Consider the following 26,233-nt stretch of genomic DNA (forward strand, 5'->3'; position numbering starts at 1 on the left):
CTGTCCCTGATATAGAAGGCGAACCATAAAATTCCTGCCAGTGAGCGATAAATGAAAATCTGAAATAGGCAAAACACGACGTCGGGTGCCTGTCATCTCTCCACAACAACCTCCACACACACCGGGGCGACCGCGATGGTAACAGGAACTTTTTCGGCGACAGCTCGGTCGTCTTGCCATTATTTACAGAGGTCGTATGCTGTTGGTTCTGTTTGATGGAGATTTTCTGTCGAAACCCTGCCTTTGTTGGTTCAAGGTCTATGGTGTATATCCGGAGGGTATGGCGACATCGGCCGAAACAGAGGACCCCTTGCCACTGTAATGATAATAAATGGGGAGGAACGCCTGGAGAGGGAAGGCATCGAAGAGACATTAAGCTACTGTGGTCGGCAGCGCATTAAAAAGACAAGTGAACAACAAATGGGTAAGCTGATATCAACCAGTTTAAACTTGTTCTGGGAACACTTCTAATCAATCTCATAGCGCTCCCCACACAGCCCCAGGAGGGTGAAACCCCGTCGCTCTCGCCCGACAGAACCCACGACTCGGCCGAAAGCCACCCCAAGGCACCGTCCATTAACTATGAAGCCAAGAGTCTACCCGCCGGGGATATAGACCCTGAGTATCCGGCCCCTAGCCCCGAAGAACAACACAGCTTGCGAAAGGTGGCAGGCCGTATTCCCTGGTCCTCCTACCTACTCTGCATCGTAGAGTTGGCAGAGCGAGCCTCATTCTATGGCGTTAAAACTGTGTTCAACAACTTTATGCAGTTTCCGTTACCAAAGGGTGGTAATGGTGCTGGTGCTGTGGCCAAGAATGATCCAAACGGTCACGCTGGTGCCTTGTAAGACAACCCCAAAATGGCGTTATGTTACTTAACTGACTGGATCTATCTACAGGGACCGAGGCCTTCAGTTCGCTTCAGCCATGGTACTACTCTTCAACTTCCTTGCATACATCATCCCCATCTTTGGCGCATGGCTAGGAGACACGAAAACGGGCCGTTTCAGAGCCATCATGTACGGCGTCATTATCGGTGGTTTCGCTCATGTCATCCTGGTTGGTGGTGCAGCCCCCTCTGTTCTAAAGGCAGGCAACGGTCTGGCTCCTTTTATGATCAGCTTCTTCCTTCTCGCCATCGGAGCTGGTTTGTTCAAGCCCAATGTCGTTCCTCTCATCGTGGATCAGTACACGCACCAAAAAGAGTACGTCAAGACGCTCAAGTCGGGTGAGCGCGTCATCGTGGACCCCGAAACGACGGTACAGAGAATCATGTTGATCTTTTACATGTGCATCAACGTTGGTGCCTTTTTTATGATTGCCACGACATACATTGAGAAGTACGTCGGCTTCTGGCTCGCCTTTTTGCTGCCGGGCATCATTTACATCCTCCTCCCTGTTCTCCTATTGTGGCGATACAAGACGTTGCGCAGGACACCACCTCAAGGATCCGACTTGAACAACTTCTTCAAGATCATCGCTATCGCTACCAAGGAGAACAAAGGAAAGCTTTGGGCCAAGGACTTTTTCCACTCAGCCAAAGCCTCAACTCTTGCAACAAAAGGTACCAAAGTCGCATGGAACGACAAAGCTGTTGATGACGCTCGTCGCACACTTTCGGCCTGTCAGATTTTCCTCTACTTGCCGGTCTTCTTTCTCAATGATGGTGGTGTCGGTGCTGTGGCATCCAACCAAGGAGCATCCATGACCAGCAAGGGCGCACCCAATGATCTGCTTCACAACTTCAACCCCTTGACGCTCATGGTGGTTGCTCCAATCATGACATACATCTTGTATCCATTCCTCCACCGACGCCGCATCAAGTTTGGGCCCATCAGCCGTATGACGTTCGGGTTCACTCTGGCCACCATTTCGGGCGTCATTGGCACAATAGTGCAATACCGAGTGTACGAGACCTCGCCTTGTGGCTACCACGCATCCACCTGCGATGATGTTTCCCCCGTCTCCATTTGGTGGCAACTGCCCAATGTCATGCTCGGCGCCATCGCTGAGCTGTTCTGTACTGTCACCGCATATGAACTTGCATATGCTCGGGCACCTCCTGGCATGAAGTCTATCGTTGTCGCTATTTCTTTGGCTATGCAGGCTTTGTCAGCGGCACTCGCACAGATCCTAATCCCGGCGATCGTAGATCCTCACTTGATTGTAAGTCTTATCCCACGGTCAACTAATAGATATGCTAACAATGTCTTGCAGTGGGCTTGGGCCGCTCCAGCCATTGTCCTCTTTGTCCAAACAGTCGTCTTCTGGTTCCGCCATCATCACATCAACGACGAAGAGTTCATGACATACGAAGAAAACAGCGACTCTTCGGCGGAAGAAACCAGAAAGGAAGGAGTCAAGGATTCAAAAAGTGATATCGTGTAAAGAGCTTTGATCAGGTCTCGGCCCTCGTGAAGCCAGCCACGCAGGACAGTGGCTTGGGGAGCACAGGGTCTAGGTAATGGTCGAAAGTTGTGATCATAGGTACTGTGATAGTTACTGTCAAAATAAACCCCAAGTCTTAAACAAGTTGGTGATGATGCCAACGTCTTGGTCGTGAAGTAGATTGTCTATAGGTGCAATCATGGCGTTTCATCTCCCAGTGACATCTAATATTCTGCCTTCAAAAGTTCAAAATTTTCCTATTCCTCTATAAAATTCACATAAAGGCTAGACTAACTTAGCTCTCTTCGCCACCACAGTCACTCCGGCACCCACAGCAACCGCCCCGACAAACCAAGGTAGAGCCACCTTCAACCCCTCAACAATATGCGACTTGATCTTTGCAGTAAGCCTAGCCCTGAACTCTGCTCCCTCATTAACTCGAGGAAACTCGACATCAGGGACTGGTTTTCCCAAAAATTCACAGATTGGATCCCATCCTTCTCCCATATGATAAAGGAGCAAATTCTCAGGTGGCACCATCTCCTTCAGCTCTCGATAGTGTCGGTCGTATACCATACGCACATTCTTGCGCGCCTCGTCCACATTCTTAGCCTCGAAGAATCCCAAAATCGCCTTCCTGGCGGCCTGGCCCGTCTCGGATCCAATGAGCGGCTCGGCGTAGTTGACAGCCAGATCAGCCGGAAAACTCCACACTTGATCAAAGATGCCACTATAGCTCGCATACCACTTGTCAAAGTCCCGGACGACAAGGATAACCTTAGCTTCGGGGTAGACCTTGACAAGCTGCGTCGCAAACAGAGCTGCCATGTCGGTACCGGCCTCGCAGGTGCCGTAGAGCTCATCCCACTCTTCGCGGGAAAATGACTTCCCAGTGTATGTTGGCAGAACGGGAAATGTTGCGTCCGCGGCTCGGTTGATGACTTTCCAGTCGTCGAGTTTGTCGATGGCCTTCATTCCGTGGTGAACATTTTGGTAGCCCAGCATTTCCAGGGCTTCGGCGATGGAGGCAGATCCAGTGCGTGGAAGACCCAGCGCGAGAACCTTCATCTCTCGCTTCGGTTCGGGTGATATCTTCAAGTCGGTCATATTGGAATCGTCGTGGTTTTAGTCTCGTGGTGGTTGTGGTGACTCCTCTTTTTACAGGGAGCGGGGATAACGGTTTGTGATTCCGGACAGTTGAGAGATTGTGGGTTTTGGGGCGAGAACAACGTCGTCTCCTCGAAGCGAGGGTCTTGCATGATCATGCTATCTACAGGACGAACCTGAGTGGCTGGATGTTGGTTCCTGGAGCAGGGTGGTGCCACAGAATACAAGGGTTGGTTGGTTGGTTCAGCCTGTTGCCGACTTCTCGGCTGAAGTCTTTTCGGGCCATCGCATCTTAACAACGGTTGCGCAATCCGGGGAGCGTCGGCGCCTCTATCAGGGTTATCAAACGAGTGTGGGGTGCGGATCGTATCAAATAAGTGCCTAGGATAAGATCAAGGCACAAATGCAACCATGATCATGCTTGGCTGTTGGTTGTTTGGGGGCTCCAAGTGTGCAGTTGTTAGCGCAACAACTTGAACGTCATTCCTACCAAAAGATCCATTCCAACGAGATGAAGAGCAAATAATCACGGGCGGGGTAACAATTAGTGATTTCTTGATGACAAATTGAGACTTGATAACCACTATAGCCAAGTCATGCAAGCTCGCGTTGAGGCCAAAAAAGGCAATTCTCTTAGCTCAAGGTGGAGCATGGCTGCATCAAAGCTTAGAAATTCCATGCATCTTTCTTTAATGTAGTTTATTATAAATATGACTTAAGATCTACAGCTAAGGACTCTTGCAAGTTGCTCCAATATCTCTCTCTCTCTCTCTCTTCAAGATGGCGAAACTGTCTGCAATTGCCGTTGCCGGGTCCGGCGACATCGCCCGCTACCTGGCTGAGGAATTTGTTCGTGATGGTCAGCACGACTTTCACATTATCTCCCGCACAGAGCGACCTTGGTTTTCTGAACTTGGTGTTCAATTCCATTTGGTTTCAAGCTATTCAAAGGAGAACATGGTCGAGCTGTTTGACAAGTTCGAAATCAGCACCGTCATCTCGACTCTTACCGCAGGCGACGCCCCAGCATTTGTCTCTTTACACCAGGACATCTTGGATGCGTGTCACCAATCCTCAAAATGCAAACGCTTAATCCCCAGCGACTTTATTGGTAATGTCGAACGCTTCCCCGACCTTCCTAGAAGACACGCCGATTCCCGTCACGCGTTTCGTAAAATCCTTGCCCAGCAGTCAGAAGTCGAGTGGACCACGGTGAACCAAGGCTGGCTGATGGATTACTTTGCCCACCTTCCGTCAGGCCAAAAAACCTACATCCGCCCCTATTCAGCCTGGCCACTCAATATCGGAAAAGCAACTTGCCGAATTCCGGGAACCGACGATGACAAAGTTACTTAGACATCGGCGAGGGATCTCAGCAAAGCGGTTGTGCAACTTGTCAAACATCCAAAGTGGGATCGGTACACTTATGTCTATGGCGAGACGGGAACATGGCTTGAAGTGATTCCCAAAGTTGAAAAGCTGTTCAACATTAAAATTGAGGTGTGTAGAGAATTTCTATCGCGACATTTCTGACCACTAACGACAGCAGCGTACTCCCATTTCCCGTGAGGAGATCGACAAGATAGTTGAAGATGGATCGGATCCTGAAAAACAGTATATTGCAAGCATTGATGAGTGGACAGTTGCTGGGGCAGGCTTGGTTCCGATGGACGTTGCTGAGAAACAACGAGCGAAGTTTTTCGGGGATGTCAAGTTTCGAACCATTGAGGAGTTTATACGGGAGGCTCAAGTTACCGAGTTTGTTTAGTTAGTAGCGTTGTCTAACCCTCAATAATAATCTATGAGCTCAATGGCTGGGATCAGTGGTGGGGGGTGTGAATGAGGATGCACGATGTGATTGCAACACGGGCGATTAAAGAAAAGAACGAGATTGACTTTTCCCCCAACTAATAGATAATGAAAGAGAAAATATGGTAGTAATACCGAGTAGTTTAAGAGGTTTTTTTGGGGGGGGGAAATATTGTATTATTTCTAGTCTTTTATATGGCTACCTAATGTCAGCTGAGTATAACCGTGACATCCCTGTACCATGTCTTCTTTTCTTTCTCGGACCGCGTAGAGTACTTTGCCATTCAGGGCCTAACTTTGAAAGGATAGCGCGGCTTACGTCATAAAAAAAACTGTCCCAAGCTTGGCAGGCTTAAAATCTGTTCCTTGTGATAGGGGTCTGAGTCCCCGATTTGTTCGCCATTCAAGGACACCATTTCCTATCTACTTCCTTGATCAAAAGTGGACTCTCACTCTCTACTCAGTCATTATGGAGTCCAGGCGGAACAGCTCTCCCCTGTACCTCTCACGCAGTCCACAGCTTCATTGTGCCGATCAATGGCTCGATTGGTTCTTTGATCTCAGGAGCAAAGCACGCACCATCGGAATATGGGACAACATGGACCCATACGAGCCAGATGGTCCGGATGACGAACTCATTCTACCCAAAGCCAAAAGCTTTGTAAAGCTCAAGACTCGACTCATTAAAGATGCCCAGGACAACAACAAGCCCGACCCCTTGGACGCAGACATCTTACGCATGTACGATATCCTACTCCGAGAGACCGAAACCAAGCTAGCCATCTACCACGAAAGAGCTGTAAAAGAAGAAGCAATCCGAAACCTCATCATGGACACTGTGCACCCCGATATCTACGAAGCTGCCATGAATACGCTGCCCGGAAAGCACACCCTACGCCAACACATCAAATCTATCCAAGATATTTATGCACCGACCTCATTGTTTCTACAAAGTCGAGTCAATGTGGCGTATCGCGCTGTGTTGGACGAAGCACGGGCAGGGAACTGTGATCCAGAGGCGTGGGTTCACAAGTGGAGAAAGGCCTTCACTCGTGCTGAAGAATTCGGCTCCCCATATGTCCAAGGGCGCGAGGCAGTTTCCGATTTTTTGACGGCTGTAGATGCCTATTTCGCGCCAGGTTGGGGCTTGTCCACTTATGGGGACTACACTGACTCATTGGATAATGAGAAAGCCAACATGACCCTTCAGACCATCAGCCAATCATTCTTCTACTACATAAATGATATTCCTGCACGGTCTAAATTGGATACTCGTCACACCGAGAATGTCGCTCAAGCGCAAGTAATCAAGGTCGACATGTCTTGTCCTTGTGGGCGGCGGAATCACCCCTGGGAAGCTGAGGAGTGTTCCATTCTCGAGTTTGCCATCAGAGGGTATAAGGATGGTAGGACGAACAGCTTCTCACGAAAGAGGCGGAACGATATTCTGCGAGAACTCTGGAAGAATCAATGGGGGGACCTACGCCTGAGACTGGAAAAGAAGGGTTGGGATATCCCTGAGGCCGTGTGGCCTCGGGTCGAAGAGGGGCCATATTGGCTTGAATACCCGCCGCTGTACTAGGTAACTTAGCTCCAAATATTTAATTTGATCTGTATTTTCTTTGCACCCAGTTGCCGTCATTCTCCCGTGCTATGGTAGCTGAGATAAGCACAGCTCTGGCGAATACTTTGACATGTCAAAGAAACTTCTATAAAATCCGTGAGGCTCCGAAAGTTGGCACTTATCGATTCCAGGCAGGGCGCCAATACTCTCTAGCGGAAACAGCCAGAAGCCTATTGCGGGTCGCGGTGCCACGGCCAGTTCTTCTGGTGTCTCTTCCCTAGCCAACTCTTTGTATCTTTCGCGTTTCCACTTCAGAATGCCTTTCCATTCCTTGTCCTCATCTTGAACCCATTTTTCAGCATCCTTCCTGCTGCATATTTTTGGCAGGGATCGAGATTCGTGGCTGAGCAAAAAGCGGTAGTCAATACTACGTTCGCCCTCCTCTAGGCCGAGGCTCCTGAGTAGCTTGAACCAAGCAGAGACCACGCGATGCGGGAGGGAATGCCCGATATGCATCTTTTTCAGTTCTTCCTTTACCGGTCTAGGATCTGTGGGTAGCCTATCAAACCTAGTGACGGACGATGTGATTGGGACAGAGCGATTCATTTTGAATCTTCTGTTCCCAGGGTGTGCAAAGGCAACGGGGTAGCACATCCGCCAAACATAGCGCCTCTGAGAAAAGATGACCAGTTCCAGTCTGCGAATAACTTGCCGCAGTAGTGAAGATTGTGTTTCCTCGGACAAATGTAGCTCTTGCTCATGGGATTTTGCAGGTATCGAGAGGTTGACAAGACCAATGCGCCGCGGATCGTGAGCCCATACGTCGTGTGCGAAGTTTGCAAACGGTTTTGAAGTCTTAGAGCCATTCTCTTCCGTTTTGATCTCCAAAATGTCTAACTCGGGGCACAAGTAGAGAGTTCCATTGTTTTCGGCATTTTCAAACCACTCATATCGGCATGGTAGGCGAACTCGATAAAAAGACAGTGCGGCTCGTCGTGACTCCGAGGTGACACGAAACAGCTTGCTTATAGCGTGTCGCTCCTTCAAGACAATTTGATATCCATGCCCGGGCTCGAGTAGACCATGTTGGGTCTTTTCGCTGTTCTTAATCGACTTCTTCTCGCCTGTGGCGATTCTCTCCAGATTTATTCGCAGAAGACGCTCATGACTGAGTGCTTGTTCCCAAATCAGGTAGCGAATCTCAGCAGGGAGGCGGGGGAATAGCGGAAAGGTCTCAGTTGGTTGAGGGGTAGGATTGAAGATTTGCAAGTGCCTATTCGAGCTGTCTGTCGTTTTGACGGGCTCCATTTTGGTGTATATGGAGAGGAGTAGAGAAGCGAAAATTGGAGCATTGAGGGTCGAAAGACTGTCTTATGCAGGCACACAGGGGCGTTTAGGCTATGACTCACAGAGTCTAATTGTAAAGGTTATGGCTACACGCGGGTAGACTATCAGACGACGTCGCTTGATTAACATCGAGCTTTTGTTGAACAAGGTTTGTGAGACAGCATTTGTGTGGCTTTCGGGATCATCATCAAGCAGCAAGAGAAGAGATGGAACTCTGAGTTCAAAGGGGGATTTGGATCTGCAACTGCAATGATAGTGGACAGGGAAGACTTTTGTAGCAAAGAAAGTAGATGACATATTTGTTGAGCAGATATCTGACATATATTCATAGGCAGGTATCTCATGCATACACGAATTGGATAAAAATTAGTAGAAACTCTATAAACTATTAACTATGACTTTAACTCCTCTATGGTAATTGCAGATGCTAGTTAGTGTACAAAATGAATAACAAATATTGATGATGATTCGTAAGATAGCCATGGAGGGATATTAGATATCCACACCACTAAGATATTGTTGTAGATCAGATCAGACGCCCAGTCATCTACGCCTTCGGCTTGACGGACTGAGGGTTCCGGAAGATGTTCTTCGGATCATAAGCGGCCTTGATCTTTTGTAGCTTCTGCAAGTTGGATCCCCAGTACATCTCGGCAGCCCTGTCCGCCTTCAGCTGCGAGTCGGGGTAATTGGCATACATGCCCCAGGTGCCCTCGCGAAGAGACTTGGAGATGCTCTGGCGCAGGGTCGTAAGTAGGGAAAATCCGTCGCTGGGGTACTTCTGTCCCTGAGGCACGCTGTCGTAGAACTGGAAGAGCAGAAGCGCGTCGCGGTGGACGTAGGCCATATCTGTTGGCTTGGGCTTGGCCACGGCTGAGTACTGGCCACCTTGGATATCCATCTGGATCCACCAGGAGTGGCTGCTGCTTTTGCCTGTGGTGGAAACGGAGTTGACGAATGATCTGAACTGTTCTAGGGAGAGCTCTCGAGTGGTTAGGCTGGTAGCATAAAAGGTATCGTGCTATACTCTTGTCAGATCCAGATATTGGATAGAGGTGAGGAAGAGCTGACTTACAGCATTGTAAGAGGCACTGGTTGGGTTAATGTCTGAAGTGCCAGCAAAGTGGGTAACCAAGTCAATCCATCCAACAGTGGAGGCGCTGACTTGGACGTTGAGCTTGCTGAGAAGAGGTTGAAGAGCTTTTCGCAGACCGGCCTCATCGCCAACGTAGGCGCCATCAATGCTGTAACTGTCCTTTCGAATAGCCACCTGCATCGTAATCTCGCTCGGCATAGTCTTTCCAAACTCCTGCACGTCCCAAAGACCTTGAGCGGCGGTGTTTTGGTCCCAGTTTAGACCAATGTCGAAGTAGGTCATCTTCTCGGGGGCAGGGAATGTGTTGAATTCGAGCTCGGCGACAATTCCGAATGAGGCTCCAGCGCCTCTGATGGCCCAAAACAGATCAGATCGTTCAGTTTTGGAACAGTGGACGACCTTGCCATCATAGAGGACGACTGTAGCGCCAATGATCCAGTCAAGGGTCAAGCCATGCTTTCGCGAGACCATACCGTAACCGCCGTGCAAGGCATGTCCACCAAGACCAACACTAAGTATCATTAGCAAGCCTCCCGATTCATGAATAGTCATGGTGACCTACCCGGGGCATGTGCCATGAGAAAGAGCCCTCTTGCCCTGGTTGTACAACTCAGTGGCCACATGTCCAAGTCTTGCTCCAGGCTGGATCTTGGCAGTCCCATCCTTTGCCAGCTTCACGCTGTACAAGCGGTCCAGCTCGATCACAAGATGCCCGTCTTCTCCGCCAAGACCAAGCGAGGTGTAGCTATGGCCACCACTCTTCCCGCTCACAGAAACTCCATGCTTTGAGCCGCAGGCGACGGCAGCGGATATTTGAGCGACAGTGGTCGGGACCGCGATAGTAATTGGTTCAAATTGAAGTCGTAGGTTATATGCTGTACCATCCTGGGTCCAGGTCTGGCTGCCTTTGGTGTCGATGGGGACTTTGGCGTTGGTGAGACAGCTAGTGACGGCCTCTCGCTTGGTGGGGACGGCTAATGATGGGGAGACTAGGGCAGCAAGGCCAATTAGCCCACGGAGCAATTGAGAACGCATTGCGATTGTTTGAGATAGTTGAGGAGATGAGGAGTGAATGGAATGCAAAACGGCTGAGACCAAAATGATCCAGACCTATTTAATGTCAAGGCAATGGCGATAAACATTGGCAACGGGGCTCTGCCCCACAGATCGGCGCCTTACGAGAGCTTCCGTCTGCCGAAACCCGAACGGACGAGTCCGAAGATGGAGAATACGAGACGAGCTAGAAGTGAGGGCGCCGCCTCTTGATGACGAGAGACGGTGTTGAACTCGGCCGTATAGAGAGCTGCTACCACTGCAGGAGCCCGCAAGCCGTGAGTAGGAGAGAATGGCGATTTTCTCCTTCGAAAAGAAACTTCAATGACGAAAATTGAGATCTCATCTCGCCCTCACTGGCCTCACAGAAGGATTCTGATCAACGGGTCTTCCCAACTAGCGTCGATTAGTGGCAACTTTGCTCGTACCCGAAAGACCCGGCATGACGGATGCCAATCCATAAAGAGCTAGACCATCTATAATTAGTAGATGTTCTGGAATGCATTTAACGCCATGATGTCACTGTTCCCACTTTCGGAACAAAACCGCTCGGGATAAACGATCTCGTGAACGAAAGAGAGTGTTACGTTACGATCTATTCAGCCACGCGAGACGCAAGCAGGACATCTCCAGATCCGAGCAGCGGTGACCTCACCCAGTCAAGGCAGACCTTATCCTGCAACTGGTCACTTATGCTCAGTTTGGGGAACAGAGGGCTAGCTAGACAGGTATACATGTACAGGGTAAATAGTGTCTTGCAACAAGATCTAGGTTGATCCGCGTTACTCAAAGCGGTCGCAAGAGTCTTGACGGGTTTTATAAGCACTAGGGTATCCAATGTCTCTACTATGATTGACTGCAAAAGTTAGTCAGGGTAATGTTGATAATGATGAGCAAGTTGCGGACTTGACTCTTCGCTATAATCTTGATGTCACTCTGCAATCCCAAGATTGAAGAAGTGAAATTATCATCAAATGGCAGTCCTCGTTTAATGACCTTGAGTTCCTATATCCTTGTTTGTGAACTACTCATTTGACTTATAAACTCGCTCTAGTGATATTAATGCCGTAATATCAAGTCTATGTGTGCCATTTTCCCCACCGCCAGCTCCCATCCCACCACAACAGGCTCTAACATTGGCCATATCTCGATAATTAAGCCCAGCGTAATGCTGCTCGCCTTTGATTGGAGGGCTGCCTGGAGAAAGTGCCTGGTTGGGATTACAATGTCTTGACTGCATAAATTGGCATAACTGGGGGATAAGTTATGCAGCACAGCCTGCCTCACATTTGAATGAAATCCGATTGATCTTGTTCCACAATTGTGCCCAATGTCAGATGTGGCGCTCGCTTTGAGCCAATAGTTACCTGCATCAGGCGTGTTTGTTATTGGTGAAATGCTAAGCGAGGTTATGTGGTGCACATATTTCATATAGCGGCGCAGCAGAGATACTCAATGAGGTACAACCAAGGAGAAAATCTCTTCAACATGTTCATATTTGCTGAGAAATAGCATGTAAACACACTTTCCCTTTAGCCCCAAAAGCCCTTTCCCCCGTAAGTGTCGCCAACATGAACTCCTGAATCACCCTTGACCTCTATATCCTCGACGCGGTTGGTGTTGCGATAAGGGAAGCCCACTGATTGACCGGATGCCTCCTTGGTGAAGATGTTGCCGATTTCAAATTTTCCAGACTCGGATGTCTTGACGCGTGCTGCAAAGTTCTGGACTTCGACTCCTGCGAGCTTTTGTTTCGCCAAGTCATTCAGGACGGGGTCAAGCCCGTCTGCAGCATCGCGGATCAAATGCAAGCTCTGTTGATCGTCCACTTTCTGGATTTCCGCTCTCGCCAAATCCACCGAAGCTTGGGCGACGGAGGGGAAAACCAGTTCCAGTTCGTCTATGGACGTGACGATATTGTCAATCAGATTCCCCAGTCGCTTCTTGTCGTAGAGTGCCCAACCAGTCTTCCTGATCAAGCTTGTTCGATCCTGTCGTTTCTTGGTAATTGTTTGAAACTCATTTCGAAGCTGTTGTGAGGCTGGATCCAAATCCGCATGTGTCAAGGTAACCCGGTTCTGGTCTGGCGTCGATTGTTCGTAGCGGCGTGAGACTTTGTAAGCCCCTTCAATGCTCCCGACTATCTCTCGCAAGATATCTTGAGCGTGTCTCACCGATTCATTTGCAGGTGCACCGGACCTGAATCGAGGGTCGTTATTGATATCGATTGCGGCGCCCCATCGATCCAGGCGCCACTTGGCCACATCAAGTCTCAGTTGACATCTGCTGTAGTCTTTGCCAAAGTGTCGGGCGAGTTGGATGTACTCAAAACAGTCGACGCAATCGTTGAAGAGAGCAGCGATACTGATGGCGCCAGAAACCGCGCCGAAAATCTCGGTCATGTTTGAGAATGTTTAAAGTCTGAAATTAGATTACAGGGTTGGCTCAGGTGAGCCTGCTTTAAAGAAAAACATCGGTGTCCTATTACTGGACAAGATCTTCAAGCCATCTGCCTTGGCGAGAGCCTGCTTTGGCCGTGCATTGGTGGATGTGTGGCCCTGCTTATTGCACTTTCGCCCTGTTTGTTGCCAACAGTGTTGAAATTTTCAACCCCCTTGTCATTTCCCGTCCTCCTACCTCAAAAGTTTTTTTTTTCACCTCTTCCCTCACCGTTATTCTGCCACATACGTGGCCATTTTGCAAAACATCTAACTTCACCCGGGCGAGGTTGTACATTGTCGGTTATGTGCCTCGCCACCATCGCTACTACTCTTCGATATTTGTCATGGAACACAGCAACTCCAATCATGTGGGATCCATGTCTGCAGCAGGCTCCGCGCGGATTCAAATCGGCAATACCTCCACAATCAACAACACGACAAACAACTTCTCCCAGACTGATAACAAGAAATGCCTAAAGGCACTGTGTTCAACAGATCCTCGCCACGACAAGATTCGCATCGAACAGACTAACGGGGGTCTATTGAAGGACTCTTATCGCTGGGTCCTGCAGAGCCCTGAGTATCAGCGTTGGTGTGACCCAAAAGAAAACCATCCACTCCTTTGGATCAGGGGCGATCCTGGCAAGGGCAAGACGATGTTACTTTCGGGCATCATCAATGAGCAGGAACCTTCTACCAGACTGGAAAATTCGGAGACTGACACATCGCTGTCCTACTTCTTTTGCCAAGCAACCAATCCGGGTCTCAACAATGCTACGGCAATCCTAAGAGGGCTTGCATACCTGCTCGTGAAGCAACAACCATGCCTCATCTCCTATGTACGCGATAAAGCATCTCTGAATCCTGAGCACTGGAACTCCGGAGTGGCCATCAGAGATATTCTTTCCAAGATCTTGGGAGACTCAGCTCTCCAAAATGTCATCTTTGTCGTCGATGCCTTAGACGAGTGTGTCACAGACCTCGAGCTTCTTCTCGACTTTATCAGTTCAACTACATCCACGAAGGTTAGATGGCTTGTCAGCAGTCGCAACATTTGGGAGATTGAGCAACGCCTCAAACAGACTCAGACGAAACTCGCTCTATCGTTGGAGCTCAACGCAGAATCGGTTTCACAGGCTGTCAACTACTACATCAAACACCGTGTGCATGATCTGGGCGTTACGAAAGACTTTAGAAGTGAAGACCTGAGGCTTGCAAAACGCTACTTGTCGCAGAATGCGCATGGCACCTTCTTGTGGGTGGCCTTGGTCTGTCAACAGCTTGAGAGGAGCGATCCTTGGGAAGTTAAAGACTACCTCGAGCTCTTCCCCGCGGGCCTGAACGAGCTGTACGGAAGAATGATGGATACGATCCGCTCTCCAGTCAGCTCGGATCTCTACATTAGGATTCTTGCTACCATTTTCACTGTTTATCGCCCAATATCCCTTTCCGAGCTGATGGCCATCCAGAACATACCCGGAGATGAAGACATGCTCCCCAAGATCATAATGAAGTGTGGCTGTTTCCTGACCGTCAGAGGCGGGACCATTTACTTTGTCCATCAGTCGGCAAAAGACTTCTTGGCCAAACAACAGGATATCCTTTTCCCCGCTGGTATTACCCGACACCATCTCGGGCTCTTTAACGCATCTCTTAACAGCCTTGACGTCCTTAAAATGGATATGGATGACCAAGTTGATCCTGGCATTTGCCTCGCCTACTCCTGCAAGTTCTGGGCGCATCATCTACGTGATGCTCAGCTCATTCGCGCCCAGGACACACCACAATACAACAGGGTCCATCAATTCATTGCCGAAAAATTCCTGTTCTGGCTGGAAGCACTCAGTCGGCTCTACAGCTTGCCGGCAGCGATGAAAACTCTTCATATTCTCAAGGATCTACCACTTGTATGTTTACGTCTACTTATAGACTTGTCCACTTGTCTGTAATTCTAATGTGTGAAAAGGGTGACGAGACATTGGCACTTGTTGAAGATGCCCGGCGATTTTCCCTCTACTTCCAGCCTGTTATCGGACGTTACCCCCTCCAGATATACTATTCTGGCCTAATATTCAGCCCGGAAGAAAGTTTAATACGTCGCCACTTTGAACACTGCAGTCCCAAGTTTGTGGTAAAGAAGTCTCGAGTTGACTCGCATTGGCGCACATACTTTAACACTGAATGGCATTGCGACCTGACATTCTCGACAGACAACAAGTCAATGGTTACGACTAGTTGCAGTAAGCTGACCAAATGGAAAGTCAGCGATGGCACGGAGATCATGAGCGTTCAATGTCATGAGCTGGACTTCGTAACACCGTCGCCAAACCTGAATTGGTTTGCTGGTGTGGCTACCCGCCGGCAGTCTCCCGATGAGTTTAACGTACATACTCTTCAAGTCCTCGGCTTCGATTCAAACTGTACCGAGTGGAGCAAAGATCTTGACAATCGTCAAGTCATGGGGATGAAGTTTTCGCCCGACAGCCAGTGGTTAGCAGTATGCTTTGACGAAGAGTTAGTGCTTTGGGGTTTTGAAAAGGGCAATTGGAAAAGGTGGCCTCTCGGGGTTTCCTTTGAAGAACATAACCAAAAAATCGAATTTTCTCCAGACAGCGCCCTAGTTGCCATTTTTGGATATCCGGACATGCCCTTGGGGGGTATTGTGGTCCTTGATGTCCGAACGGGTGAGCAGCACAGGAACCCCAATGCAGGGACTGGGGAGATCCAGTCTGTGGTATTTATCCCCAACACTCACGAGATCATGATGTGCAGCAAGAGCGGCGTATGGTCATGGGATATTGTCAGGGGGGAATGCCAAGAATGGCTCAGATTCGGTGACTTGATCAGGGAGATCGCTTCTTCACATGACGCCTCCTGGGTGGCCCTGGCATCGAGTACCACAGTTTTCTTATACGGGAAACAGAACCAGGAGTTGCTGCAACATTTTGAAATATCGACGAAGCATGGCATTTCTTCAATCGCTGTATCTTTTGACGACCAGCGACTGGCAGTTCGCGCCCAGGAAACCGTTTGGGTCTGTGATATTGCATCGGCAATCTCGAGCCAAACCCGCCCCGACCCGGTCGCCGTTAAGAAAGTGTTTATTTCGGACAACAGGTGTTTGATGGCTTGGGCCCTTGAAATGAAGATTCAGATATTGGATGCAACCACAGGCATCCATAAATGCGAGTTCGACATGCCTTGGTCCTGGGACGCCCAGTCCTTGGAACCTGGTTCCACTAACAATTTGGTGGCATTTTCATCTAACGGTCAAATGCTTGCCGCAAGTTCTTCGCCGTCGAGTTCTTCGTCGCTACTCTCCGTTTGGGACCTGACTGGCCAAAGGTTACTGTATGAAATCAAGGTCCCTGAATCAATCCGTCAACTGGCGGTTTCTCATGACGGGAATAATCATGGACTATGGGTGGGAGCTATCACAGCACAAACCATATACCTCTGGGACGCTGCGAAAACGAGACTGCGATGGTCTTTGGAACACACCGGTTACAAGGACCCCATTGCACTACAGTTTTGCGGCAATAAACTAGCAGTATTATGGTCTTCAGGAGATGGCTGTAGTTTGATCTATTACAACGCCACAAACGGAACACAGCTCACGCATGTCGAACTCCCAAGTTTCTCATCGACCCGCTCCCCCCAAGACGAATTCTCACTGTCGCCCAACGGGCAAAGGGCGACATGGAGGTCAAGGGACAACAAACTTCAGATAGTATTCATCTCACGAAAAGAGGGGGAGATACGAATGGTTCCACTGCCCATAGGCAAGTGGTATAGGGGTCGCCTCTCATTTCTCAATGATTCAACGGTCTTGACTGACCAGGGTATGGTTGACATCGACACTGTGATGGCCGAAGCTGCCATTGAGACAAACACGCCGCACAACGCCTCCAAAACGACCGGAATTTCCGATTCAGCTTTTATTGAATATGGCTGTAATTATGGCCGTGATTGGATTACAGTGGACGGTTCCCCATTGATATGGTTGCCTCCGTACTACCGCCCAGGATCTCATTCCGCTTCCAGGCTCGCATCAGGGGAACATCATTTTGCAACAAATTGTTTTTCTGGTGTCTTTTTCATAGAGTTCTCTCAGGACGCGAGGAACTTCCCCGGTTATGATCGAGACGATACATCAGAATCAGAATCAGAATCAGAATCAGAATCAGAATCAGAATCAGAATCAGAATCAGGATCAGGATCAGAATAGTTTCACTGCCTAGATGGTCGAGAAGTAATTACTAAGTTTTTTCTTAATTTCTTTTTTCCTTTCTTGCTTTTGGGGGTTAGTTCTACGTTTATTACTCTAACAATGTTTTGATTTAAAGCTTTGCCTTTATCTCTCAGGCCTATACGTAATCTCAGCTGGTCCTGATTTGGATAGAAATCCCAGTCCAGCTATTTGATTCATGCATGCATCATGACTGTTGGTCCTACAACCAACTGCTGTGTTGTCCAACACACGCCCAGCCGACTGCTGCCTACGCCGGTGGGGCATTGCGTGTTTCAGATTGACGCTGCCAGATGAACATCATTCCATCAATCCCTCAATCTTCCCATCCCCGACACAAGCAAACCACAACATCTACCATGGCCAGCCTGCTAGACCTCCCAGACGAGACGCTCGAGAGTGTGTTGCTGTGCAATATTGACGGTCGCACACTCCATCAACTCACTCGTGTCAACAAGCGCCTCCACAGGATCGCGAGTCCCATCCTCGTCCAGTGCTGGCCATATTCCCATGAACGCCTGCTGCTGCATCTTTTGCACCATCCTGAGCTCAGAAAGCACGTCAAGGAGCTCAAATTCGAAAGTCTCGTTGCCTTCCGCGACCATGAAGAAGACCACTCCGGATGCGAGATCAGTGACGAGAGCCTGGAGGTCCTCGCCGCAACCGTGGACGACGCGTGGCCAGCTCTAGCCAAGTCAACCAAGTGGGCAGAGTATATCCGCAAAGGCAACACAGACGCCTTGTGCACGCTGTTATTATGCTGGGCAACCAAGCTTTCCAGTCTCGACATCACAATACCATACTTCGATGCCAAGCAGCGCCGTGACTTGCTGGTCTTGCGCTTAGCAAGCCAGGTGGTCCGAACGTGGAAGAAGACGGGGTCCACGGGCTTGCCGCTTCTTGGGCTGAGGTCCGTGGTCTTCCGTCACTGGGACACCGAGTTCAGCACTGATGGGCTATACGCAGCGGCCTTTTTCCACTTACCCAACGTTAAATCCTTCTCTTCATGGAAGTTTGGTCTGTGGGGTTGGGGTGAAGGCTCCGAGCGAAATTATAACGACCCAACTCTTGGCTGGGTTCCTACGGCGAATCCTCGCGACGAGTACATTCTTGATTTCCCCGTTGGCACTTCACCAATAGAGGAGCTCATTCTAGACGAGGTCGATGTTTCCGTGGAATCTCTGTCCAGAGTTGTCAGTGCCTGCCAAAGGCTCAAGCTGTTGCTGTACCGGCCAGGCCCAGTGTGCGACAATTCCTGGCTAAGTTGGAGGGGGCTGGCAAACGTCATGCTGCACCACAAGAATTCGCTGGAGACACTTCTCATTGATTTCGAACGTCCCGGAAATTCGATTCTCTTCAGTGATGATGAGGAAATGGAGCACGATGGGAGTGATGATGCCAATGACGATGGTGATAACTACGGACATGATGACGACCCTGAAGTTGGGAGCATTCACCTGCGCGACTGTTATCAATATCTTGAGTGCCTCAAGAGTTTGTCAATTGATGTCAGCTTCCTATACAAGGAAGATGACTATGGTGACTACCATATCACGCCTAGTCGTCTGCCGAATTCTCTAGTGAACCTACGACTGGAAGGCTTGTGTCTGACCTCATTATGGAAGCGATCTATCCAGGAGACTGAGGACCAAGTGAATGACCTTGCGAGCTTGGTGCAAGAATGTAACCTGGATGGGAAGCTGCCCAATCTCCGTCAGATAAATATCGCCGAACGGTTGCCGCAGGACCTTGTCCTTGAGGCATTTGATAGACTGATGGAGTTGGCAAAGGCGCGAGGAGTAAAGCTCACTTTCATAAAACGATGGGAAGAGCCTTGGGAGGAAATTGACTGGTATTAAGGAAGCCTGAAGCAGCAATATCATGGGAAGATTCGAGGGGTTAAAGTTGGTCTCAACTCCAATTATCAGCCGCTACTTGACTACCCTCCAGACCACGTGCTTGTGCCCACAAGTACGGCCAATATAGCCGAATAAGTCGCGGTCGATACCAAGGTTTCAATGTTGGAAACTCGCACGCTCAAAGAGACAATGAGTGCAAAGACAACAACAGCCACCGACACCGAGACCAAGCTTTTGACTTGCGATTCATCAATTCGCATTATGATCATTGGCATGACAACAAAGAGCCCACCAGTGACGGAGATGGTGAAGCGCACAAACCTGTCGATAAATGCTGAAACGTACTTTGGTGGTTCGCCGTCGAGGTATTCTTTCTTCCCCTCGCGCTTTTCGTGGTGGAAAAGGTGAGGTGGGAGGGGAGGTATCTCATGAGGGCCTATCTTAGGGGATCAAGTTTGTCAGGTCTCTCGTTGAAAGCCGAATAGTGAGACTGGAATAGATCATTGAAATCGCTGTGTGATCGAAAACATCTCTAAAGAAGCAGTTTTCGCCTGAAAATATACGTTGTCTTCCCTCCAATCATCCAAAAGGCGGCCTTAAAAAAGAACCCTCTTCCCTTGAAGATACATTTGATTGTTTTCAGTTCTGTACTAGGACCGACCGTGAGCTATTTTATTAACCAAACTTAGACAGCGACCTAATAAAAAAGTGTGTTGTCAAGCTCTTCTATTTGATTCAAATCCAAACCGACAGTTGAGCATTGTAGTGCAGGGTAGGTAGTTGGACCGATCACGGACTAATCATGATTGAGAATTATGCCAGAACACCATCTGACGTCATAGCATTCCGCAGTAGAATGAGTGCCGGAATCAGCTTCCGAGAGAATTCTTACGCGCGCGGCAGACCCACAATGATTGATAAGGTCCCGCTTTCCGTGTGGGATGTTTTAAGCTGAGTAATTCCTTCCGTCCAATCATGATGACAAATTTGCGAGCCTGGTCACGCAACACCACGGTCTTCTCCGCATTTCACATCATATATATATCTCCGTGACATACTCTCTCATCCTTCATTAAACATCAAGTTCACTCATCCTTGCATCTTATCCCTGTATCTTTTCTCTAGCTCCATATCTCAACCACCATCGACACTTCAACATGGGTGACGCTTCAGTTTACTCCTACCCTTCCCCTCTAGCTGGATACGAAAATGCCCCACCTTTGCCTGAAGAGAAGGCTGAGGATGGCAAGAGTTACGTGAATCCTCCGGCAGAGAAGCTCAGCGAGGCATACGACAAGTTTATTGCACCCCTTGATCAGGGTATCCGAGGAGGCTTGTAAGTTGAAAGCGAGGTGCTGATTGGTAGAGGTTGCTAACCACAAGTTGACAGTGATCTTCACATCTACTATCTTCAGACCAACCCGGAACAGTCCAAGTATGCCAATGAGTTGTGGCAACGCATCCGAAGAGAATGTGAGTAAAAGTAGGAGAACGTCATCCCCTCATACCCAAGCTGACACGATCTAGTTCCTGAACTCCGAATCTATCGCTTCTGGGATCGACCAATCGGCCCTCACCCAATCGCCATGTTCGAGGTCAACGTCTTCACACCCGCACAATTTGGCGCATTCGTCTCATGGCTGGCAATCTGGCGTGGACCTTTGTCGGTGCTGATCCATCCCAATGTCATCCCAGAAGAGGGCGTCGATCACAGAGCATCGGAGAAGCGAGATCACTTGGAGAGGGCCATCTGGATGGGTGAGAGGTTGCCACTGGATGTCAGTCTATTCAACAGGAAGTGAAGGATGCATGTAATGATGATGAATGGGGATATGGCGTGTAAAGGAAATTGCGATTGACTGAACCTAAAAGGAGCACTCCTATTAATAAGACTTGACAATACTCGATAGTAAAGTGTGTGTAGGAGTTTGAGCCTGATAAATTTATCGGAAAATTTCACCATTCAAGCTGTTCGCTACCAATACAGAGCCTCGCTCAGGCGGCCGGCACTGCGATCGCCCTAAGCCAGGAAGAAAGCTGCAGCCGTGGCAGCTAACCCAACCAACGCGTACTTCCCAACGTCTATAGCCCGAGAGTCATTGGTTTCGACCGCTGGAGATGACGCAGCTGGTGTTTCGTGCGCCGCGCTCGAGCTTCCTTCAGATACAGAAGTCTCCTCCATCTTTGAACTGGTCGCCGTCGAAGAAATCGTAACATCGGTTGCGGATGCCGGAGAGGCAGTGTTCGGGTTCTCAAGCTTGTCAACCCCTTCGGTGATGACAGCGGGAATCATGAGAGACGCCAGTTCCGTGTTGATGGTAACGAGAGAGGTAGACACAGTCTTGCCCTTGCTGGCTTCGGACGCAATGTCGATGTGACAGGTGGCGGCACCCTTTTCCCTGTCGAGTTTGCAAGCCAGATCCTCAGAGCTATATGCACATGATTGTCAAATAAATCGTCATACGAGATGAAACTCTCCAATTCGGCACTCACAAATAGCCAGCTTCCTCATCCCCAGCGAAATAGTACTGAATGGAAAGGGTGGATGGACCTTGGACCACAGTCTGGGTGCCAAGAATGTGACATTGTACATTTTCGACATGCTCAGCACAATGAAGAGCGAATGTCGTGACCTCGGGATTGGCATCAACGACCGCTCCGTACATGGTCTTGATGCCTTCAACCGGAAAGACGATGTCCAAGGTGGTTGTCTGCGCAACAGCCATCGCGGCTGAGGCGAGGAGAATAGAGAGTGAAAGTGACATTCTGTGACTGGGGCAAAGACAATGTTGACGTGTGTAGGTTGCAGTGATGTTTGAAATAGTTGGAGCATCATGGAGTTATAATAACTCGCTAACCCGTCAATACCTTGTTGGCTAATAATCCGAATCAGAACCTCTGTGAGTAGCAGGGATAAATACGCCACGTTCAGGCGTGTTTCTTGCTTAATTGGCGAACGCGCTCGACAGTTCTAACCCCTCTTAGTGCAAGCACCTTGATGACTTGAGCTGATGGCTGAACAGCCTGGACTGGGGAGCCGATATAGCCGTACATGGCGCCACAAACAAGACAAGAGCATAAGTCGAGGATGATAGAACGGGAGATTTATGAAGGCTAGCTGCCGGACATGTCTCCACGCCTCTCTTTGCAATGAAACAAGCATTTCCACCCATGGCTGAACTAACGCTCAATGAGGTTTGAGTAGAGATTCATGACACAAGTGAGCTTGCTTTCATACTTGATCTCGCCCTCCAACACATCACTTGCAGGCCCAAATCTGTTCCAAACTGGAATGAACTGGCCGTTTTCCATATTACCAAATCTGCCGAAGGCTGCCTTGAGAACTTCATGCTCGGCAATTCTGTCCACATCTCCTGGCTTGACAAGTTCGGATCCAGATATGTAGTCCTTTCCTTGTTGGGTCCTAGCTGAGACAATGCCCAAAGCACTGGCCTTGAAGCAGTAAGTGATCATGGCAGCTAAGCCTGCTGCCAAGGCCGTGGCAATGCTAGAGCCGGTTGATTCCTTGGTTGAAGAGGTCTTGTCGGCCAGGTAGAGGGGCAAACTGTTACCCCCGTTAGTGTTGACGCTCACTCCCGGGAAGATGAAATCGTTGTCCTTTCCAGCGTGACCATAAGCACTGCCATCATCATGGGCAGCTCCGATGAGGAAGAATCGCTGACGCTTGTAAGCTGATGGGTAATGCTCCGTTGCGTTGATCTGGTCTGATGAGGAGCAGAACATGAGAACCTTTTGCCTGCAGGCTCTCTCTAGCACGGCATCTAGCAGCTGCTTTTCTTTGCTTCCATCTTCAGGTACGGGTATCGTCCAAGACATGGAGATGATAGATGCCTTCTTTTCCAGAGCGGCCTCGATAGCCTAAAATTCTGTTAGTGCTTGGGGCTGTAAGGGCTGTGTGCTGACTTACGAAAGCTGCAGAGGCAGCGTCTATTGTTGAGTGTCCCTTTTCAGGGCTGATATGTGTCTTGAGCCGAATCGAGTAGATGCTCGCCATAGGACACACCTTCAGGATCATTCTAGCCATCTCGGTACCGTGGCCCTTGGCAGAGATGTAATACTGTCCAACACCTCCATCTTGGTAGTCGAAAGTCTTGCCCTCGATGGCACGCCCTGAAAACGCCGGATCACATGAGTCAACGCCATCATCGATCAGCGCGACAACAACGTCCTTGCTCAGCCTTTCGAGATCAGCCGCGGCCTGGCCATCTACGGCTGACGCTCCTTGACCGAGCCTTTCCCGAGAAGTTTCGATGGTGTCTTTCCAGAAACGGCCCATGCACCCGGAGAATCTCTCCATGCAGGTCAACCATTGATGCTCAGTGACTGGGTTGGTTCTAGCAGAAGTCTTGGAGGAGCCGCTAGACACTTGAATTTCAGTTCCCTTCTTTCCTTCTCTTGCAATGACCTCGATTGTGTGTTCAGGAGGAGGTGGCGCAGTGATAGCTTCTTCAGTCTTTTCCACCGCTGGTGTCGAGCTGTGTGTTTCCTCAAATGGTCCTGCAGAAACAGCGTCTGCTGTCGTGACATTGCGGATGAGATTGACATTCTTGTTGAGGCGAGCTCGGAACTCTTCGAGGTTCTTCTGCACCCAACTCCTGGTATCATAGAGCTACGGTGATCAGTCAGTACTGTTTCCTGCCTTGTATCAAAGTTGCTTACATCAGAATGGGGCGGAATGCAAAGATTGATGACCTCGAGCTTCTGAAGCTGTGGCAATCCCTCCGGCTCGCTCCAGGCCCTTAACACAGCGTTATTGCCACTCCACTTGAGAGTTACTTCTCTGAGTATGTTCTTAGCCCCGTCATCAGAATCATCACTGGAGACAGATGACCTGTCAGCCTTGCTGCTGATATTACAGATGACGCGAGGATCAAGGTCAGACTTTTGCCAGTCCAAATGCTCAATCATGATCTTATCAAGCGAAATCTGGATCGCCTCATCGCTATGAGGAATCTTGCCGCTGTCTTCAACTTCGAGTTTGAGAATGCGACGGACGCCCTTGGCATAGAGCCAGTCAAAGAAAAACTCCATGTCCTGTCGGCCCAGGGCTCGAGGTTTGGGCGCTCTTCGTCCGCTGTGTATCACCGTCACATCTGGGAATCTCACGTACATCAGGACTTCGTCGAATTGGATACCGCTGTTACGATCCTTTCCGAATCGTTCGTTGAAGACGTGAGCTTGTATCTCAGACGGGAGGCCCTCATAGTCGAAGCAAATCTGGACGTCTGGTCCTCAGTTAGCAAAGTGACATGCACCTTGAAAATGAAAATGCCCTGACCTTTATGGACGTTTTTGCCGTACAAGAAGGAATTTGCCATCTTGATGGTTCGCGTCCTCATGTAGTGCAATTTCAACATGCTCAGAATCCTCGCAGAGTTCTTCGACAACACCTTTGGGTTGGGCTTTTTGGATGAAGTCTTGCTCGACGAAACCGCCTTCTTCTCCCTCCTCCTCTTGTCGTCGCTAGCGCCCAATCTTCCTGTTGCAACTCTCTTCAACGGAGTGTTTGGTGCATTGTCTCCTCCTGTAAATCCAGTCTCTACCCTTGGAACACCTGTCGCATGGTCGAATCGTCTCTCGTTTTTGGCATGGTGTCTTGTGCTGGAAACCTCTCGTTCGGGTGCTTGATCTCGCCAATTCCTCTCTTCCCTCGCCCGTCTGTCTTGTTCTTCTTTCTCCTCCTCTTTGAGCTGCTGTCGCAACCTCTCACGCTCATCCAGCATGTCTGCATCTGGCTTTCTTCTGTCGTGATCCCTCTCGGGTCTCTTCCATCCACTGTCGCGTTCGGGCCCGATCTGAGCTTTTGGATCTTTTCCGCGCAGACCTGCTTTAGGAGACTCCCTTTCTCTCACCGTGACGTTGACAGTGGATGTCTTGGACTCTGCTCTCTCATCTTCTGCCTCTTGCACTTTGGCTTCCCGCACTCTAGCCTCTCGCTCTTTTCGTGCGAGTTCCTCAGCAAGGTAGACTTCTGCTGTTCTTTCATACTCACCGTAGACGGAGTACTCAATCGAGTCTTCTCTCCTCACGTACTTGATGTCCAAGAAAGTGTCAACAGGTCTCAAACTCGCCGTCTCCCTCAATTTGGTGACAGCCTCGCGATCCTTCTCCAGCAGAAGCTTGATGACATCGACCCTCTCGTCAGTACACTGAGAGTACTGAACTGCCCAGTGGAATGGCGTCCTTCCAGAACCATCCTTAGCCTCCAAAGCTCTTTCGCTAGCGAATTGAACCAAGATCTGTAGCGCTTTGAGTCTGAGGTCCTTCTCGAATGCCAATGTGAGACAAGTCTTTGCGGAGTCTCCTTCGCCACATGGAGACTCGAGCGCGTCTTCGATGCATTTGGGATCAGAACAGCTATTCAGCATAAAACCGACCAACTTCCAGGTGTATCTTCTGAGGTGGATAGCCTGGTATAGAGGAGTCTGTCCGTCGTCGTTCCTAGTCTTCAAATGATCCGGATATTGGGCGACTATTCTCTCGACTGACGGCCTGACGTGTTGTGCGTTGACTGCCTTGTCTTTGACCAATTGGACAATTCGGTGCAAGAAGGTTACGCCGTCTTCGCTAAAGTGCTTGACAGTCTCTCCATGGTGGCGAAAGAACTTGTCAACATGCTCCTCGTCGGCCTCGCTGTCAAAAGTCTTCTTCAAATCGGAGATGGCGAGTTTTACGAGATCATCTTCCTCATCTGTCTCCTCCTCATCGTCATCAGAGTCTCTTTGTGGATCTCTGTCCTCTGCGTCCGACATGATAGCTGATGGGCGAGGGCTGTTCGCGACGTGGTGGTGACGTACGATTCAAAGACAGAGATTGCCCAATCTCCTTGAACTTAGGTAGGCGGAATTTCCTGTCCTTGCAAGGGACACGCGGAAGAGGTCTTCTGGCCCCCAAATGAAAGCTTGTACCCTGACCACTTGGCAAGTACCTCAATGTCTATAACTTCCCCCTCTCTTGTGCCTAAAAACCCCTGCTTTGCTGACACCTGGAAATCCTTTGCGCATGCTCATGGTGGCATTTGGCGCTCCCAGAGTTGATTGGCAAGGCGTGGTTTCAAACCCCCTGCTAGGGCTCACTATCTCCCCACTGAAAAGCAGAACCATGCAGCGTCGCACGCCAGTGGGCGGTTAGCCAATCGTCCCCAAGGTTCATTTGACTTGTCAATGGGACATGAGAGGGAGCCAAGTTCCAGTCTCGCGGCGGCTATCGTACCAGTTCAATGTCGTTCAGATGTGTGCATCTTTGTGCTGCATGTGCAGCCCTCCCCAGACCATTTCACATACTTTGGCCCTTGCTCAG

General features: G+C 49.6%; 12 protein-coding genes across 12 annotated transcripts; 6 read left to right on the plus strand and 6 right to left on the minus strand.

The window, feature by feature from the left end:
- Positions 1-420: 420 nt before the first annotated feature.
- NECHADRAFT_79827 (uncharacterized protein) lies at positions 421-2,388 on the plus strand (the record flags this gene model as incomplete). The annotated part of the gene is made up of 4 exons (XM_003047840.1): positions 421-424; positions 484-844; positions 900-2,166; positions 2,218-2,388. The coding sequence occupies 4 exons, from the start codon at positions 421-423 to the stop codon at positions 2,386-2,388; spliced, it is 1,803 nt and encodes a 600-aa protein (XP_003047886.1).
- Positions 2,389-2,673: 285 nt separating this feature from the next.
- On the minus strand, positions 2,674-3,495 carry NECHADRAFT_93184 (uncharacterized protein; the record flags this gene model as incomplete). The annotated part of the gene is made up of 1 exon (XM_003048015.1): positions 2,674-3,495. One exon carries the CDS (start codon positions 3,493-3,495, stop codon positions 2,674-2,676), a length of 822 nt encoding a protein of 273 aa, XP_003048061.1.
- A 780-nt stretch (positions 3,496-4,275) lies between these two features.
- On the plus strand, positions 4,276-5,263 carry NECHADRAFT_79829 (uncharacterized protein; the record flags this gene model as incomplete). Its single annotated transcript, XM_003047841.1, has 3 exons — positions 4,276-4,707; positions 4,852-4,995; positions 5,042-5,263. The coding sequence occupies 3 exons, from the start codon at positions 4,276-4,278 to the stop codon at positions 5,261-5,263; spliced, it is 798 nt and encodes a 265-aa protein (XP_003047887.1).
- A 510-nt stretch (positions 5,264-5,773) lies between these two features.
- Positions 5,774-6,886, plus strand: NECHADRAFT_79830 (uncharacterized protein; the record flags this gene model as incomplete). The annotated part of the gene is made up of 1 exon (XM_003047842.1): positions 5,774-6,886. One exon carries the CDS (start codon positions 5,774-5,776, stop codon positions 6,884-6,886), a length of 1,113 nt encoding a protein of 370 aa, XP_003047888.1.
- A 69-nt stretch (positions 6,887-6,955) lies between these two features.
- NECHADRAFT_79831 (uncharacterized protein) lies at positions 6,956-8,176 on the minus strand (the record flags this gene model as incomplete). The annotated part of the gene is made up of 1 exon (XM_003048016.1): positions 6,956-8,176. The coding sequence occupies one exon, from the start codon at positions 8,174-8,176 to the stop codon at positions 6,956-6,958; it is 1,221 nt and encodes a 406-aa protein (XP_003048062.1).
- A 586-nt stretch (positions 8,177-8,762) lies between these two features.
- On the minus strand, positions 8,763-10,346 carry NECHADRAFT_39816 (uncharacterized protein; the record flags this gene model as incomplete). The annotated part of the gene is made up of 3 exons (XM_003048017.1): positions 8,763-9,236; positions 9,291-9,822; positions 9,874-10,346. The coding sequence occupies 3 exons, from the start codon at positions 10,344-10,346 to the stop codon at positions 8,763-8,765; spliced, it is 1,479 nt and encodes a 492-aa protein (XP_003048063.1).
- A 1,550-nt stretch (positions 10,347-11,896) lies between these two features.
- On the minus strand, positions 11,897-12,766 carry NECHADRAFT_79833 (uncharacterized protein; the record flags this gene model as incomplete). Its single annotated transcript, XM_003048018.1, has 1 exon — positions 11,897-12,766. The coding sequence occupies one exon, from the start codon at positions 12,764-12,766 to the stop codon at positions 11,897-11,899; it is 870 nt and encodes a 289-aa protein (XP_003048064.1).
- Positions 12,767-13,149: 383 nt separating this feature from the next.
- Positions 13,150-17,033, plus strand: NECHADRAFT_40379 (uncharacterized protein; the record flags this gene model as incomplete). Its single annotated transcript, XM_003047843.1, has 3 exons — positions 13,150-14,712; positions 14,856-16,440; positions 16,537-17,033. 3 exons carry the CDS (start codon positions 13,150-13,152, stop codon positions 17,031-17,033), a joined length of 3,645 nt encoding a protein of 1,214 aa, XP_003047889.1.
- A 380-nt stretch (positions 17,034-17,413) lies between these two features.
- NECHADRAFT_79835 (uncharacterized protein) lies at positions 17,414-18,913 on the plus strand (the record flags this gene model as incomplete). The annotated part of the gene is made up of 1 exon (XM_003047844.1): positions 17,414-18,913. One exon carries the CDS (start codon positions 17,414-17,416, stop codon positions 18,911-18,913), a length of 1,500 nt encoding a protein of 499 aa, XP_003047890.1.
- Positions 18,914-20,020: 1,107 nt separating this feature from the next.
- On the plus strand, positions 20,021-20,819 carry NECHADRAFT_68905 (uncharacterized protein). The gene is made up of 3 exons (XM_003047845.1): positions 20,021-20,249; positions 20,304-20,386; positions 20,441-20,819. Exons 1-3 carry the CDS (start codon positions 20,071-20,073, stop codon positions 20,713-20,715), a joined length of 537 nt encoding a protein of 178 aa, XP_003047891.1. The 5' UTR covers positions 20,021-20,070; the 3' UTR covers positions 20,716-20,819.
- Positions 20,820-20,933: 114 nt separating this feature from the next.
- Positions 20,934-21,678, minus strand: NECHADRAFT_79837 (uncharacterized protein; the record flags this gene model as incomplete). The annotated part of the gene is made up of 2 exons (XM_003048019.1): positions 20,934-21,342; positions 21,407-21,678. 2 exons carry the CDS (start codon positions 21,676-21,678, stop codon positions 20,934-20,936), a joined length of 681 nt encoding a protein of 226 aa, XP_003048065.1.
- A 415-nt stretch (positions 21,679-22,093) lies between these two features.
- On the minus strand, positions 22,094-25,686 carry NECHADRAFT_40446 (uncharacterized protein; the record flags this gene model as incomplete). Its single annotated transcript, XM_003048020.1, has 5 exons — positions 22,094-22,792; positions 22,842-23,339; positions 23,397-23,543; positions 23,594-24,151; positions 24,325-25,686. 5 exons carry the CDS (start codon positions 25,684-25,686, stop codon positions 22,094-22,096), a joined length of 3,264 nt encoding a protein of 1,087 aa, XP_003048066.1.
- Between the last annotated feature and the right edge of the window lie 547 nt (positions 25,687-26,233).

Source organism: Fusarium vanettenii, assembly GCF_000151355.1.
Source record: "Fusarium vanettenii 77-13-4 chromosome 5 genomic scaffold NECHAsca_12_chr5_2_0, whole genome shotgun sequence".
Taxonomy (NCBI): Eukaryota; Fungi; Ascomycota; class Sordariomycetes; order Hypocreales; family Nectriaceae; genus Fusarium; species Fusarium vanettenii.